This window comes from Heloderma suspectum, chromosome 5 (genome assembly GCF_057233095.1).
Source record: "Heloderma suspectum isolate Gila_16-S chromosome 5, 16-S_ref, whole genome shotgun sequence".
In the NCBI taxonomy this organism is placed as follows: Eukaryota; Metazoa; Chordata; class Lepidosauria; order Squamata; family Helodermatidae; genus Heloderma; species Heloderma suspectum.
The window spans coordinates 86,798,551-86,815,144 of NC_139462.1; the positions used below are offsets into that span (position 1 = coordinate 86,798,551).

Below are 16,594 nucleotides of genomic sequence, written 5' to 3' on the forward strand. Positions count from 1 at the left end.
ATTCTCCATTTTCTGGTTTCAGCATTTTTCTTCTATTTTATTTTTCTTTTACTCCTTTTCTCATGGCAGGGAATCATCACAGTGCCTGCACTGGGGCTGCTGCTGCTCACTTCTCCAAGTACTTACGGCCTTGCAGACCCCCTTCAGAAAATGTGCCAAGCGCGAGAGTAAACCACCACAGAAAGACCCTTGTTTGTGTGCGGCAGAGACCACAGAGAAGACTAGAAGGGGCATCCTATAAAATTGATTGGCACTGGATTCCAAGACAAACAAAATGTATTGCTATTTGCACCACATAATTGAAACGTCACAATCCAGCCAATGTTAAGCTCCTTTAAATTGTATTTACTTCAATAGAATTAAGCACAGTTAAATCTCTCCAACTGTAGTCAATGCAACTTAAAAAGTTCTTATCCTTGTGATGTTGCCCACTGGCATTAGCTTAGGTAACATTACAAAAATATTAGACAAAGTTCATGGAAGATAGACCTATCAGTCATGATAGGTGAACTCCCTTTGTCTCAGTTTGGATTTGTCTCAGTTAATATGAACTATTTTCTAAAGAACTGGAAAAAGGATAGTTTTATCCCCAAACCTAATTCCAAAATTTGGAAACCTTGTTCCATTAGTGATATCATTAGGAAGACAAAGCCCATATGCCATCCCCATCCTCCCTCCCGGGACTCTGTTCCTTCATCCCAAACTCACACTGCTGCGGCACTGACCAGTACAGCTTTGCAAGTCCTCCATTCATCAATTTTGGAAATGTTGAAAGGACAGTTTCCCAGACCCCAAGATGTAGCTTTCCAGGGTACCTGAATACTTAGTTTGCATCCTGCAAACTAAATGTCCTTGCTGAACTGTGCATACTCAGTTTATACTCCAAGGTGAAGGAATTTTCTGGGGAAAGGCACTCAACTCACAATGCAACTAAACCAGGTACACAACTAGATATGGGTGGGGGCCCCACTGATGTCATCTGTCCATTTCAGTCTCTTTCAGCAAGGAGAAAGGATAGCACCTGGCATCCCCATAGAGTTACCATGTAAAGCAACCCTGCTGGGATGGGGAAGAATGCCTGCTCTTCCCCATGCTGGCTGAGTCCCCCGCTTCCCCACTGTTCGCTCCAATTCGACATCACAGCAGGGTTTCCCCCAGGGGTGGGGCTTGAGACCAAGCCCTGCCCCCTGGAAGAACCTATGGCTCAGTGGGCCAGACTGGGGAACACGGTGGGCCAGACTAGGCCATGGTTCTATACCCCAAATGAAGCATTACAAGCTGGAAATTGAACTAGATAAACAAGAACTTAGCGATATCATTAGTTAGGCTCTTAAATCTTAATAGATGCTTGAGACAATCAGCAGGATATGGTTATCACAATTATTTCCCTTGTGTAGCCTTCCCATGGGCCATCTGACTGGCTGCTAAGACAGAATGCCAAACTAGTTGGACATTTCATCTGATCTAGCAAGGCAGTATTTGTGAAAATCGGCAACCTGCTGTATGTGTTCTATTCATGGGTTTTAACATATGTAGCTCTATATTGTCAATTAAACATTTCATTTTATATACAAATTCAGACTTAACTCTAGTGTTACTTCTGTAAAGATCCAAAACTTGCATATGATGATCACTACAGCATCTCAGAGCCTCTTCATACATTGCATATACACATTAAAAATGCAAACATTTTAAGCACATATATAAAAAAACTAAGATGGGCACAACAGATGTGTACACACTGCATAATGGTAAATACACGTAGCCATGCTAAATAGCTGGGATGGGGTACAATTTCCCACAACACAGACATACTGGGGTAAATACATGTTCACTGTTTTGCGGTTTGTGTGTGGAGTAACCTTCATTCTGGCACTGAGAAGAATGTACTCCAAACAAATAATAAATCTAACTAGGAAATATACTCTAGAACAAAGATGGGCAGGAGGTAGATCTCCAGATGTTTTGGACTTCGACTTTCAGAAGCCCCTGCCAGCATGGGCAATGGTCAGGAATGCTGGGAGATGATTTTCAAAACATTTGGGTATCTACCTTCTACTCACCTCTGCTCTAGAAAACCGCGGTTCAAGTAGGACACATAATTTCCTATATCAAGGAACAATGGGGAATCTGCAGAGAATTCTGGAGTAGGCAACCATTACAGACAGAATTAAATTAAAAGCAGAAAGGGAATATGACTGTATGACAGACTTATTAAATAATTCCTCAATATATTTCATTTTGTTACAATACTCAGATAAATTACTCGCAGAAAGGAAGTGCAATGCTGGACACAGATATAATTCAATAATTTTACTCAAGTTTTAAAGAGTGACATACAAATTAAATGCCTTTCATAACCAATCAAGTGAAACATCGTGACTCTATTTAAAACTAGCACACATACTGGGTTTTATCAAGGGAAAAAACTGTCATGGGAATACTTAAAAGTACTTACAGTTAAAAAGTAAACTCACAAAATTGCTCTTAATTTGTACTTCATTCAAGAAACAATGAAACTTTAAAGAACAATTCAATCAGCATAACTGTGCAAATACATTACACTAGCAGAGCCATCCAAAGGTCATATTACGAGGTCAACAAAAGAGCACTAGTTCACAGAAACCACTCTTTCCCACACTATTGTCTAAATGTTTACTGCTTAAGACATTAAAATTATTGTCAAGGTTCTGAATTTAATCCACAAGAGGAAAAGCTTATCTTAATTAAGAAAGGTTTGTGAAGTTATTACAGGTGACAATGGATAAAACCCAATGTACTGGTTACAAGTAATATTAAACATTTAAGATCACATTTTTTAGTACTAAGCATGGGAAGATTACTAAAAAAAAACATTCTTGGGATGCAGAACTGGAGAAAAACAAGCAAAGCATGAATTTATCTTAAAGGACTCAGGTCCATGCTCTCCATCCTGCAGCTGACAACCACCATTTCAAGGCTCACCATTAAGTAATGGAGTTCAATTGAATGGCATATGTTCTGCCCGCTATTTCTATAAGACCTTATACATTATTATATTGAACACCAGTGATATAATTCATGTTGAAAGACTTTGCATAAATATAATATTCTAAATTTAAAATATATGAGCTGAATTGTAAAAAAATCAAGGTCTAGGAATTAAACAGATACACATTTTTATTGTAAAATTTAAAACGAAAAGCAATTTTTTTTACACTTCTGGTCCAAAAGTGCAACAATTCAATCCTCTAGTTATCAAATCTGAAGTTCATTTGAGTTCTGAAGAATATAAATAATATTTACAGTGTTACCACTATTCTTGTACAAATATATCTTGTTAAGAGGAAATACTGATTGGGATGATACTATCCAACAAATATAATAGAGATTTTGCCTGCTCAAAAACAAACACACCCATCATTATTGTATCCATTTGTAGTTAATGCCACTTTCCAGTGTTCTTTAATTACCAACAGGGAATATTACAATACTCTTGCACAGAATTACAGCAATCTGCAAAAACATCAGAATTAGAAATCTGGTGGCGAAGTACAAATAAGTTATAGCCAGGCACCACGAATGTTACTGGGGTTCAATCGCTGCAGAGCACCACTGGAGGAGTCAAAAACGGGTCTTTCACTCCTTCGACTAGTCGTACTAGATGCACTGTGACTGGATGCTCGTGAAGTACCTCCTGTCAGGAAGGGCACAGAGAAGAGAGAACATTATGAACAAGGTGGGGCGGGAGGTGGGACACTCTGCATTCTGAACAAACAATCTAAAATCTATATAAGGGTCTCCGCATTTTATGACTGGAAATATTGGGTTGGATTCTAACATCTGCAAGTGGGGTTCTGCTCATGAAAAGGGGCTTTCTTGCCCCTTTCCTTCTGCTGCTGCCCTCTGAGGCCCCCAAAAGTCACTCTTAAGGACTGGGGGTGCCTCAGGAATGCCATGGGATGTGGCACGAAGGGTGCTGAAGGGAGCAGATACAACCCCTTTTGCACAAGTGATAATGGCTTCTGCCTGTACAAGGAATTCTGTGGATCCAACCCATGAAGTGGGTCTTATTAAATGTACCACCATGCTACCAAGAAATCTGAAATGTCGTTCACATGTAACCCAATACACTCTGAGTTCTAAAAAGTCTAAATGGGAAAGTGAGTACTTTCCTCAAAAGGGGGATTGTGAAGTATACAAATACTTAAGGCATTTCAGTATTAGCTAGGAAGCTCCAATTTGGAAGTCACATTGTCCATTGCATTATGTGTATTACAGACATCTGAAAATGGGTCTTGTTTTTAACATCCATCAAAACTTAATTATGAGACTAATAATTAAGTTGCACGTGGGACTAAATACTGTGCTTTCTCACTTGAATCATGTTGAGACTGTGGGATAAAGACTTCCAGGATCATGTACAGGGCTGGTGTCAAGGGTAGGCATGGCTGGGCACCTGCTGAGGGCCCAAACCCCTGCAGGGGTACCACTGATAAGATCTCTTTGGACTCGCTCCTACTCTTCACTATTGTAATCTTCTTGTTCACCAGCCTCTCACTCTGGCCCAGAAAACAACAGTGGTGGTGAGGCAAACCATTCCCTGCTTGCTCACTGGCTCCCTGCAACTGGTAGCAATGATGAGAAAGAGGTGGAGGAGCAATAGCAGCTGGTGACAATAGGGATGAGAAGGTGGGCTCGCTGAGCGAGAAGGGGGCCCATTGAGGGTGTCTTGCCCAAGGGCCCTCCAAAATCTGGAGCCAGCATGGATCATGTATCTATGCTTGCAAGCATTATTCACCACTATATAATATACAAAATGAAGAATACAACCATCGCATCGGAACTACTTACGAGAAGGACTGTGGTGGCTTAAAGCAGACTTTCCTCGCCTTGGAGTGGGAGATGCAGCACTAAGGTAGCTCATCTGCCGTTGATAATCCACGAGCTGTTCCGAGCGCCTCATACCAACTGTTGGTTTCACTGCTTCAAGTCTCTTCAAAAAAGCCTTGATATAAATTTAAAAATAAAATAAATTGTGGTTAACAACAAACAGCAAATTCCTTGAGAAGCGATATCATGATTATAGGATGCCAGCTGGCATAGCCTGACCACGTTAAAGACTCTATGGACATACAGTGGAGAGAAAAAGTTTGTGCACCCCTTCGGATTGTCACTTATTTCCAACCTAAAATGTTATTAGATCTTAATCTAACTCCATAATCCCAGATAAAGAAAAACTGATAACCTGAGTAAACAAATGACACACAAACATGATGCTTTTTCGACATTTGTTTATCCACGACTGATTCAGCATTCAATATCCATGTGTGAGAAAGTCTGTGAACCTTTAGATTCAGTACCTGGTGGCACCCCCTTGACCAGCAATGAGTTCAAGTAAGCGTTTCCTGTAACTGTTGGTCAGTCTCTCATATTGGTTTTCAGGAATTTTGACCCATTCCTCCTTAACAGAACTGCTTCAGCTCAGTGACATTTGAAGGCTTCCTTGCATAAACAGCTCGCTTCAGGTCCTGCCACAACATTTTGATGGGGTTTAGGTCTGTACTTTAACTAGGTCATTCTAAAACACAGAATTTCTTCTTTCACAGCCATTGCTTTGTAGATCTGCTTGTATGTTTAGGATCATTGTCATGCTGCGTGACTCACTTTTTCAGCTTCAGCTGATGACATAAAGCCTGACATTCTCCTCTAGAATCTTCTGATACACTGCAGAATTCATGGTTGTGTCAATGATGGCAAGCCATCCAGGTCCCGAGACAGCAAAGCAGGCCCAAACCATCACATTCCCATCACCATCCTTGACAGTTGGGTTGAGGTTCTTCTGTCCAAACTCAGTGTTTGTTTTTCACTGAACATAACGTTTCTCATTGAGGCCAAAAGGTTCTACATTTAACGCATCGGTCCAGAGAACATTGTTCCAGAACTCTTGGGGATCATCTGTGAGATCTTCAGTGAACTTCAGATGGGCAGCAGTGGTTTCCTCTTGTCTATCCTCCCATGAACACCATTCTTGTTCAGTCTTTTTCTGATTGTGGAGTCACGAACACTCACAGTAGCCAAGGCAAGAGTAGCTTGCAGATACTTGGATGTTGCTCCTTTTGACTTCCTGGATGATGCGCTAGTTTGTTCTTGGAAAGATTTTGGTAGGAGGACTGCCCCTGGGTAGAGTGAGTGTTGTCTTGAACCTTCTCCATTTGTAGACTATCTTTCTGACAGTAGATTGGTGGAGCCCTAAAACCTTAGAAATGGGTTTATAACCCTGATGAGCAGCAATAACTGCTTTTCTGAGGTCCTCAGAGATGTCTTTTGATCGTGGCATGATGTGTTTCCACACAACCATATGGTGAAGATCAAACTCACAAAGTTTCTGATCCTTTTATAGGGTGGGCCTCCCAAACTCACCCCTGAAGATCTACCTACTTACTTAAACACCTGATTCTAATTATTCCATTTAACTGAGCTGATGTAACCAGGGGTTCACTTACTTTTGCACATACCCTGACTCTTAAGTACTCATTGTTTGCCTAATTTAGACATCATTTTATTTCACAAGATATGGAATTGGTTAATATAAACCCTACTGGATATTTAGAAAAGGGCTAGTTTTATTCATGAAGGCTATCATGGTAAAACTATGGAATTTCCATAATTAGCATTAGGGTTCACAAACTTTTTCTCACCACTGTAGATGAATAGGATTGCGCCCAGACAACAAACTCCATGGGAATATGTTTGATGCCGATAAAGAAGTTATCAACTGTTAGTGTTATCTACTTTATCCAACCTAACAACAATTCAAATTTAAAAAGAAACCCACCAAACATGGCTCACAGAGCAATCCTATACTTGGGATCTGTCGGTACAGAATTGGCGGAAGCATCACTACACTGGCGGAACTTGAGATACGCTGCTAGCATGACAGATATAGTGGTGGAACGCCTCATACACACTGGTTGAACATTGTACTGGTGGAGCTGTTCCACTGGCAAATATATTCTAGCATGACGGCTAAAATAGGGTGAAGCCGTGGGTAGAACAGGGGGGAGCACAAACTGTAGACTGTTGTTGTTGTTCAGTCGTATCCGACTCTTCGTGACCCCATGGACCATAGCACGCCAGGCCTTCCTGTCCTGCGCTCTCTCCCGGAGCGTGCTCAAGTTCATATTCATTGCATCCGTGATGCTATCTAGCCATCTCATCCTCTGCCGTCCCCTTCTCCTTTTGCCTTCAGTCTTTCCCAGCATCAGGGTCTTTTCCAGGGAGTTTTCTCTTCGCATTAGGTGGCCAAAATATTGGAGCTTCAGCTTCATTATCTGTCCTTCCAAAGAGCAGTCAGGGTTGATTTCCTTTAGGATGGACTGATTTGACCTCCTTGCAGTCCAGGGGACTCGTAAGAGTCTTCTCCAGCACCACAGTTCGAAAGCATCAATTCTTCGGCGCTCAGCCTTCCTTATAGTCCAGCTCTCACAGCCATACATTACTACTGGGAAAACCATAGCTTTGATTAGACGGATCTTTGTCGGCAAGGTGATGTCTCTGCTTCTTACCATGCTGTCTAGGTTGGCCATAGCTTTCCTCCCAAGGAGCAAGCGTCTTTTAATTTCATGGCTACAGTCACCGTCTGCGGTGATCTTGGAGCCCAAGAAAGTAAAATCTGTCACTGCTTCCATTTCTTCCCCTTCTATATGCCAGGAAGTGATAGGGCCAGATGCCATGATCTTAGTTTTTTTTAATGTTGAGTTTCAAACCAGCTTTTGCACTCTCCTCTTTCACCCTCAACAAGAGGCTCTTGAGATCCTCTTCGCTTTCTGCCATTAGGGTGGTATCGTCTGCATATCGGAGGTTGTTGATAATTCTCCCGGCAATCTTAATTCCGATCTCTGATTCATCCAACCCGGCATTTCTCATGATGTACTCTGCATATAAGTTAAATAAGCAGGGTGACAATATGCAGCCTTGTCGTACTCCTTTCCCAATTTTGAACCAATCGGTTGTTCCATGTCTGGTTCTTACTGTTGCTTCTTGACCCTCGTACAGGTTTCTCAGGAGACAGGTAAGGTGGTCTGGTACTCCCATCACTTTAAGAATTTGCCACAGTTTGTTGTGATCCACACAATCAAAGGCTTTAGCGTAGTCAGTGAAGCAGAAATAGATGTTTTTCTGGAATTCTCTTGCTTTCTCCATGATGCAGCGAATGTTGGTGATTTGATCTCTAGTTCCTCTGCCTCTTCTAAACCCAGCTTGTACTTCCGGTAGTTCTCGGTTCGCATACTGCTGAAGCCTAGCTTGTAGGACTTTGAGCATCACCTTGCTGGCATGTGAAATGAGCGCAATTGTGCGGTAGTTTGAACACTCTTTGGCGTTGCCCTTCTTTGGAATTGGAATGTAAACTGACCTTTTCCAGTCTTGTGGCCACTGTTGAGTGTTCCAGATTTGTTGGCATATTGAATGCAGCACTTTAACAGCATCATCTTTTAGGATTTTAAATAGCTCGGCTGGAATACTGTCATCTCCGCTAGCTTTGTTGTTACTAATGCTTCCTAAGGCCCACTTGACTTCACTCTCTAGGATGTCCGGCTCAAGTTCAGTGACCACACTATCATGGCTATCAGGGACATTCAAATCTTTCCTGTATAGTTCTTCTGTGTATTCTTGCCACCTCTTCTTAATCTCATCTGCTTCTGTTAGGTCCCTGCCTTCTTTGTCCTTTATCATGCCCGTCTTTGCACAAAACGTTCCCTTGAGATCTCCAATTTTCTTGAAGAGATCTCTAGTCTTTCCCATTCTGTTGTTTTCCTCGATTTCTTTGCATTAAACTGTAGACTACACTATGGTCTCCGTTTGTGAGTTTTATATACTGATAGTGGTGTGCTATGATTGGGTGTTGAGTTACACTATATCCTATGTCATTGATACAAGGTGAACTATTTCTTGTGCCAGGTTTGGGAGTGGCGTAAAGTTTTGCAGTTGACAAGGCATGGGTTGGCTAGTAATGGATGCTAGGCTTGATGGCTATATACTACCTCCAGGATCAGAGGTACCATGCCTTTGAATACCACTTGCTGGGAAACTACAGCAGGAGGATGCTGTTACACTCTGCTTCTGGGTTTCCCGTATGCATCTAATTGGCCACTGTGGGAACAGAACAGTAGACTCGATAGGCCTTTGGTCTGATCCTGCATGGCTCTTCTTACTTTCTTTGAAACTGTAGACTACACTCCTTCAAAGAAAGTAAGAAGAGCCATGCAGGATCAGACCAAAGGCCTATCGAGTCTACTGTTCTGTTCCCACAGTGGCCAATTAGATGCATACGGGAAACCCAGAAGCAGAGTGTAACAGCATCCTCCTGCTGTAGTTTCCCAGCAAGTGGTATTCAAAGGCATGGTACCTCTGATCCTGGAGGTAGTATATAGCCATCAAGCCTAGCATCCATTACTAGCCAACCCATGCCTTGTCAACTGCAAAACTTTACGCCACTCCCAAACCTGGCACAAGAAATAGTTCACCTTGTATCAATGACATAGGATATAGTGTAACTCAACACCCAATCATAGCACACCACTATCAGTATATAAAACTCACAAACGGAGACCATAACTCAGATGACAGGGGCTATCTCTCTGTGACCTCAGGCTGTGCACACATAGATTTGACAAGAAGGAATTTTGGTAAGAGAAATAATGGAGAAGGACACTTCACATAAAACAGCTTGTATCCAGAACACTTCTAAGGACTTGAGCACAAAGCTAACACTTCTTGGCCTAGAAGCCTAACAGGCACCCCTGCTTAACAACTCCAGTCACAAACACCCAACACCAAACTCCACTCAACCAACAGTGGATTCCAGGAACTGAGTACCCCACACAGGTTAGCAAGGGAAGAGGTTATCTGTGCTATTAAGTTTAACTGCAAATGTCTCCCATGTCTCCCCCGCTGCCCCCCTCACCATATGGAATTACTGTGTCTTGTCATATTGCTCAAACACTCCTTCCCTCCCCCAGCATCGGGAACCAGTGTCCCTACGCACATGGTGGGGGGAACACCCATCTCCACACTCAGGTAAGCTCTCTGTTGGCAACACCTGGGCACTCTGCTCCAGCTTTTCTCACTGATGTCCAAACTCTCACAAGCACTTTTGCCTTGCAGGATTACAGCCTGAATGCATGGAGTGGAACAAACAGCCAGCATACACACAGAGTTCCACTGCAACCCCTAAGGGAGAATATACTCATAGGCACTGTAGTCTACCCTCCCCTCCAATGGTGGGTGATGCTGAGGCATGAGCACTAACTGAGTACTCCCTCTTTTCTCTCAAACACACCTAGTGCATATCCAGGTTCAGGGAGTATGTTCTTCAGCTGCTGACTACTGACGGTTGCTCTCTGTCTCCTCTGGCTCTACATAGTCTGCTCCCCAGAGGTACAGGGTCCATCCCACACTCCATTCCAGACAGACCATGAGGGAGACCAAACTGTGACCAGCAGCAGCAACCAAGAAGTTTCCAGCTCTTCCTCTATGGGGTTGACAACTTTCCTGCTCCAGGCAGGCTCCTATAGCGCCTTACATTTTCCATAGTTATACAACAGCTGAAGGTGTTTCGAGCACAGATTTTGAGCCTTCAGGAATGTAATACCCATTACCCTGCTGCCTCTCAAGCAACTGCCAAAAGGAACAAGAGCTCTGCTGGGATGATTGGTTGGCAACCCCTTTTAGGATCACTGGCTCCCTCTGTGCATGGGTGGTATCACCAACAGTCTCTTACTGGCTGGCTGTGATGGTGTTTCCAGGGATACTGGGGGGGGGGGGGGTCCTGCCATTTTCCATATTTTTTGTATTTTCTGGGTGTGTTTTTCCCCTCCCCTCCAAGGCCAAGCACACATTAGTTAAGGCAGCCACTCCAGTGCCATATCCACACCCACACCGCCAGTGTAATTAGAGTATGGTATTGCTCTGCTTGTGATTTATTAAGTTTGTACTAGCTGCCTAGTTGATACAAGACAGTGTTTATTAGACCAAAAATGACAACTAACCAGATTCTCTCTGTCAATCCTTTGCTGTTCCCTCTGCCTGTTGATGGCACTGTGGTACATCTTAGCTGTTGGGCCTGAAGATTTCTTCAGTGAGGCACTTTTGCTTCTGGGCTTTGCAGAGTGTTTTGTCAATTCTTTTAAGAGCCTTTGGTTTTCCCGATCAATTTGTCGCACTTCCTCATTTGTGAAAGAGTAGTTTTTCCTTGACCCTATGGAGGACTGATCCAAGACCAGCTTCTGTTGTTCCTTTTTCTCCAGGTGCAGAAAAGCTTTAAAATACAAGGAAACATTTATTCAGCATCAAATATGACTGAGCTTTTAAATTACTTCTTGAAATCTAGCAACTTTAGTCAGAAAAGCTAAAGTTTGGATTTAACCACCTAAATTAAATGACTCCATTTTCAGAATGTTAAGGGACCTACTTCAGAGGGGTTTGGCTCATACCTCTTAACTGACAACAGATGCACACCTAACAAAAGCCTAGAGCATACAATACTTCTGCAACCATGGCACTGGAGATTTAGAAATTTACTGTGAGCAGGTAATAAGGCTAATTTGGAAATTTTACATGCAATTAAGAAGTCCTTCATTTGCAGATTTGATGCAGACTATCTGTCCACAGAGACCTCTTCCAGAAAATTAGAAACATCAGAGGTAAATTCCAGGCAAAAATGGGTATGATCAAAAACAAAGATGGCAAGGACATAACAGAAGCAGAAGAGATCAAGAAAAGGTGGCAAGAATATACAGAAGACCTGTATAGGAAGGATAATAATACTGGGGACAGATTTGATGGTATAATCAGTGAGTTAGAGCCACACATCCTGAAGAGTGAGGTTGAAGGGGCCTTACAAAGCATTGCTAATTACAAGGCAGCAGGAGACGACGGTATCCCAGCTGAACTGTTTAAAAACTTGCAAGATGATGCTGTCAAGGTGATGCATGCCATACGCCAGCAAATTTGGAAAACACAAGAATGGCCACCAGATTGGAAAACATCAACTTATATCCCCATACCAAAACAGGGAAACACTAAAGAATGTTCAAACTATCGAACAGTGGCACTTATTTCACATGCCAGTAAGGTAATGCTCAAGATCTTGCAAGGTAGACTCCAGCAATTCATGGAACGAGAATTGCCAGATGTACAAGCTGGGTTTAGAAGAGGCAGAGGAACTAGAGACCAAATTGCCAATATCCGCTGGATAATGGAGAAAGCCCGGGAGTTTCAGAAAAACATCTATTTCTGTTTTATTGACTATTCTAAAGCCTTTGACTGTGTGGATCATAACAAATTGTGGCAAGTTCTTGGTGGTATGGGGATACCAAGTCATCTTGTCTGCCTCCTGAGGAATCTGTATAATGACCAAGTAGCAACGGTAAGAACAGACCACGGAACAACGGACTGGTTTAAGATTGGGAAGGAATACGGCAGGGTTGTATACTCTCAACCTACCTATTCAACCTGTACGCAGAACACATCATGCGACATTAACGATCTCAGATATGCAGATGATACCACTTTGATGGCTGAAAGCGAGGAGGAGCTGAGGAACCTTATGACAAAGGTGAAAGAAGAAAGTGCAAAAGCTGGGTTGCAGTTAAACCTCAAAAAAACCAAGGTTATGGCAACCAGCTTGATTGATAACTGGCAAATAGAGGGAGAAAACGTGGAGGCAGTGACAGACTTTGTCTTTTTAGGCGCAAAGATTACTGCAGACGCTGACTGCAGCCAGGAAATCAGAAGACGTTTACTTCTTGGGAGGAGAGCAATGACAAATCTTGATAAAATAGTTAAGAGCAGAGACATCACACTGACAACAAAGGTCCACATAGTTAAAGCAATGGTATTCCCCGTCGTAACCTATGGCTGTGAGAGCTGGACCATAAGGAAGGCTGAGCGAAGGAAGATAGATGCTTTTGAACTGTGGTGTTGGAGGAAAATTCTGAGAGTGCCTTGGACTGCAAGAAGATCAAGCCAGTCCATACTCCAGGAAATAAAGCCAGACTGCTCACTTGAGGGATTGATATTAAAGGCAAAACTGAAGTACTTTGGCCACATGATGAGAAAACAGAATACCCTGGAGAAGATGCTGATGCTAGGGAAAGTGGAAGGCAAAAGGAAGAGGGGCCAACCAAGGGCAAGATGGATGGATGATATTCTGGAGGTGACGGACTTGACCTTTTGGGGAGCTGGGGGTGGTGACGGCCGACAGGAAGCTCTGGCGTGGGCTGGTCCATGAAGTCACAAAGAGTCGGAAGTGACTGAATGAATAAACAACAACAAATCTGTCCACATATAGAGTTGGACTACTTATCAAATTACATTTCCCATAACTGGCAATATATAAGTGCTGAAAGGTACATAAACATTAGATGGCATATTTCAGTCTATCCAAAAGTCCAGAGTTTCAGTACTGGAGACTCTGTTCTATCTCATGTATCCACAGGGCATCAATGAATTAGGTATGGAGTTGTGGTTAAGCAGACCAAGGTAATATGGCAAAGTGGTCTGTAAACGGCAGAAAGAGTTGCACACTATATTTGAATGAAAGTTTCTTAAAGTTTGTCATTCATTTTTCACTCTGATAATTGTGGCATTTCATTTTTGTAATTCAGCTTCTAGCATTATGGGAAGTACAAAATGTCCCTGAGCAAAAGGTTTGATACTGATAATCGCAGGAGTTCCTAGGGCACACAGAAGTCCGCAAACCATATGTTGTGGACTTCTAATCTATGATTCTACCATATAAGCAGCTGAGGCATTTTGTTGCTTTCTTCTGAATGGATCCAGGCCTGCTCAATTGATCTGTCGCAGTAATTCAAAGGCCCTTGGCATTGATATTTAACCTCTCTCTGGGACTCACTGCTGTTTAATTTATCAACACTAGCCCACTGACTCTGAAATATAGAATTAAATGCTTCCCAGTTTGCAGTGAAGCAGCCAGCTGCGTGGCCGATGGCAGCCTGAAAGTGTGAAACTCGGGCAGGTGACTCACTTGTAAGAGTAACAAAGACCCACTGTGATGCTGGAGAGCCTGAAATTGTTAAACAGGCTTGGTCATCTTTAGGAGCTTGCACGGTAAGACTAAGAGTACAAGGAAGATAGCAGAGTTCCTTCAGAAGCCATTTACAAGAGCAAATGTCATGAGACGATAGTGTGTTGAAGGTTAGAGATAGCTGTTCAGACATTCTTCATGAACAAGCTTCTACATGCCACTCTGGAAAGAGTGCGACCAAGCCCAAAGAAAAACCACTATGCAGAACTGCCAATAGTAATAAAGAAAAGAAGTTTTGGGAAAGGTGTAGTAAGTTGATGGAGAATAGCAGGCATCATTCTGAGCCAGGATTCAGAAAGAAACACATAAAAGGAAAAGCCAACCTGCATGGAGAAGACAGGGATGGAATAGGAAGCCCATATGCACTTTCAACATGGGTGAAATACTAAGGACAAGTTGAAGTGTTTCAGCTGGGGGAACAGCACAACGAGATACACATAGTGAAGAAAACTAAGCAAGCAAGCCATTACTCTGTTATAGGGCTATACCCATTTCAAGCTGATGGAGCCAGAAAACGAGTGCATTGTAAGTATATCAAGGGATAATATAAACATTATAGTATAGGTAAGTCCTGGGAACAATTTATTTCCAGGAAACCTGCAAAAATTGCCACAATGTCTACCAAAGTTAATAAATGGCTCTAGCTATTTTTAATATTGAAAATATAGTCAATATTACAAGAGACATAATAAAGCGGACAACAATAGCAAATCAATGATAATCAATTTCAGTCGATACATGAGGTATATGGCACAATGCAAGACTTGTTATGACCAAATGTGCTCATAATATGTTAACAAAAATTATAAGCCTTTCAGAGGAACTGCAAAAATTACTTTCAACAAAACACAATTCAACAACAGAAGAAAAACATTCCTCAGTACAGAGCTGAAATCTGAATCTAGTTGAATCTATAAAGTTTCTAAAACAGTCAAAAAAGAAAAATACCAAAATGTAGTTTCTGAAACTACAATGACCATAACCGAAGTGGTCCACATCCCCCCTTCTATCACAGAACAAAAATGTCAAATATGTGTCTCTGAGAATAGGAAGGGCACTGGTTTCAGAACATGAAAAAGTAATTGAAGGTGGCCTCTTATCCCCCTGACTATTCATAGGGAAGTAAAATGCAACAAAAATGATATAGCATGCTATCCCAAAGAGGCCTTAGATAAAATATTGCTTAGCTCTACAATACCAGCAAATTGAACATTGCTGGTCAGTCCAGCAACACTGATTTAAGAAAATAGTATTCAGCAAATTATCAATTCATCTCAGGTCATGCTAGGAAAGAAAAGCTTTGGGGAGACTACATCTTTCAAAAGAAAAAAACACCCATAGCCTTGGGTCCATGTTATTTGAGATTTCATTCATGCATTTCACCAAACAAAGGTGTTACTGTTCATGCGCTGGCTCTGCTCCTCCTAATATAATTCAGTATGAAATTCTGAATTACCAGAATTCCACCTATACTTCACTTAAATTCAAAAGCTTGGATCCAAAGGTATCCTTAAGGCTGTTTTATACCTCGCACTGGAGTGTTATGTGAGAAAAGTGAAACTAAATCCAAAGAAGATGTTCTGCTTGTGCAACAATTTGTGCAACCTTTTGCACTAGCAGAGGCACAATAACTGCTATATAGCCTACCTAATATAGCACTGCATGAACTTTAAGTATTTGCAGAACTGCACTAGTGGCTATTTTCCTTCTGCTTGTGGTTTATTTCAGCCCAATATTCTTCACAATTTGCTCCATATGCTAGCAGCGTATTCAAATGGGGAATTAACAGCTCCAAAATATAATAAAGCATTTTTCAATCTATATGCACATTTGTCTGTCATCTTTTGCCAAAATATTTTACTTGACCAATTACTGTTTTACATGTGTAATAGCAGATCTAACAATGTTTAAGGGGGGAGGGGGGAAGTTAAATAGCATGGACTGGGACAATATTCTACATTTCTGGGTACCTCTATTAAAATATTAACTGCCTGGGTGAATACATAGCAGGGATTCTTCCAGCATGGCCACAAGTACTTGTGTGCCGTTCTCCTTCATTGCTCTTAAAAGGTATTCAGCATGTTATGGTGAATCCCACAAAACTGTTGCCTGAAGTGCCTGCATTAAAGTCCACAGGAGGAAGGACTGGCCCAATTATATACATCACAGATACACTATCTCCAGCATGAGCACAAGGAGTTCAGTAGCTTTTGCTTTAGATGAACTGCAACTTATGTTCGAATGGGATGGATCTTAACTATGATTGTTGAAACAAGCCAACTGCAAATCCGTTGGGTTGTTTCAACAAACCATAGTTAAGATTTACCACAGTTTAGGGTTCAGACATTACAACAAGCTGGGGCTAATTTAAAATGGAAGGAAACCATCTGGTTTTCTCCTTGCAGCTGCACTGGAAGTGGAGAGGGGAGCGGGGAACATGTGAGCCCAAGGCTTGCTATGGTTCATCTTTGTAACGCTAAACCATAGTTTAGCATTAGATGTGAA

General features: G+C 42.0%; 1 protein-coding gene across 4 annotated transcripts in view; it reads right to left on the minus strand.

Annotated features, from left to right (window-relative positions):
- Nucleotides 1–2,300: 2,300 nt before the first annotated feature.
- The window catches only part of CFAP97 (cilia and flagella associated protein 97), a 31,814-nt gene continuing 17,520 nt past the window's right edge, over nucleotides 2,301–16,594 (minus strand). For all 4 annotated transcript variants that reach the window (XM_084856606.1, XM_084856603.1, XM_084856605.1 and 1 more), the window contains 3 exons: nucleotides 11,031–11,299; nucleotides 4,834–4,987; nucleotides 2,301–3,676 (listed from right to left, as the gene is read on the minus strand). In XM_084856606.1, coding sequence (XP_084712732.1) covers nucleotides 3,543–3,676; nucleotides 4,834–4,987; nucleotides 11,031–11,299 — 557 coding nt within the window. In that variant the 3' untranslated portion in view covers nucleotides 2,301–3,542. The remainder of the gene's footprint in view (nucleotides 3,677–4,833; nucleotides 4,988–11,030; nucleotides 11,300–16,594) is intronic.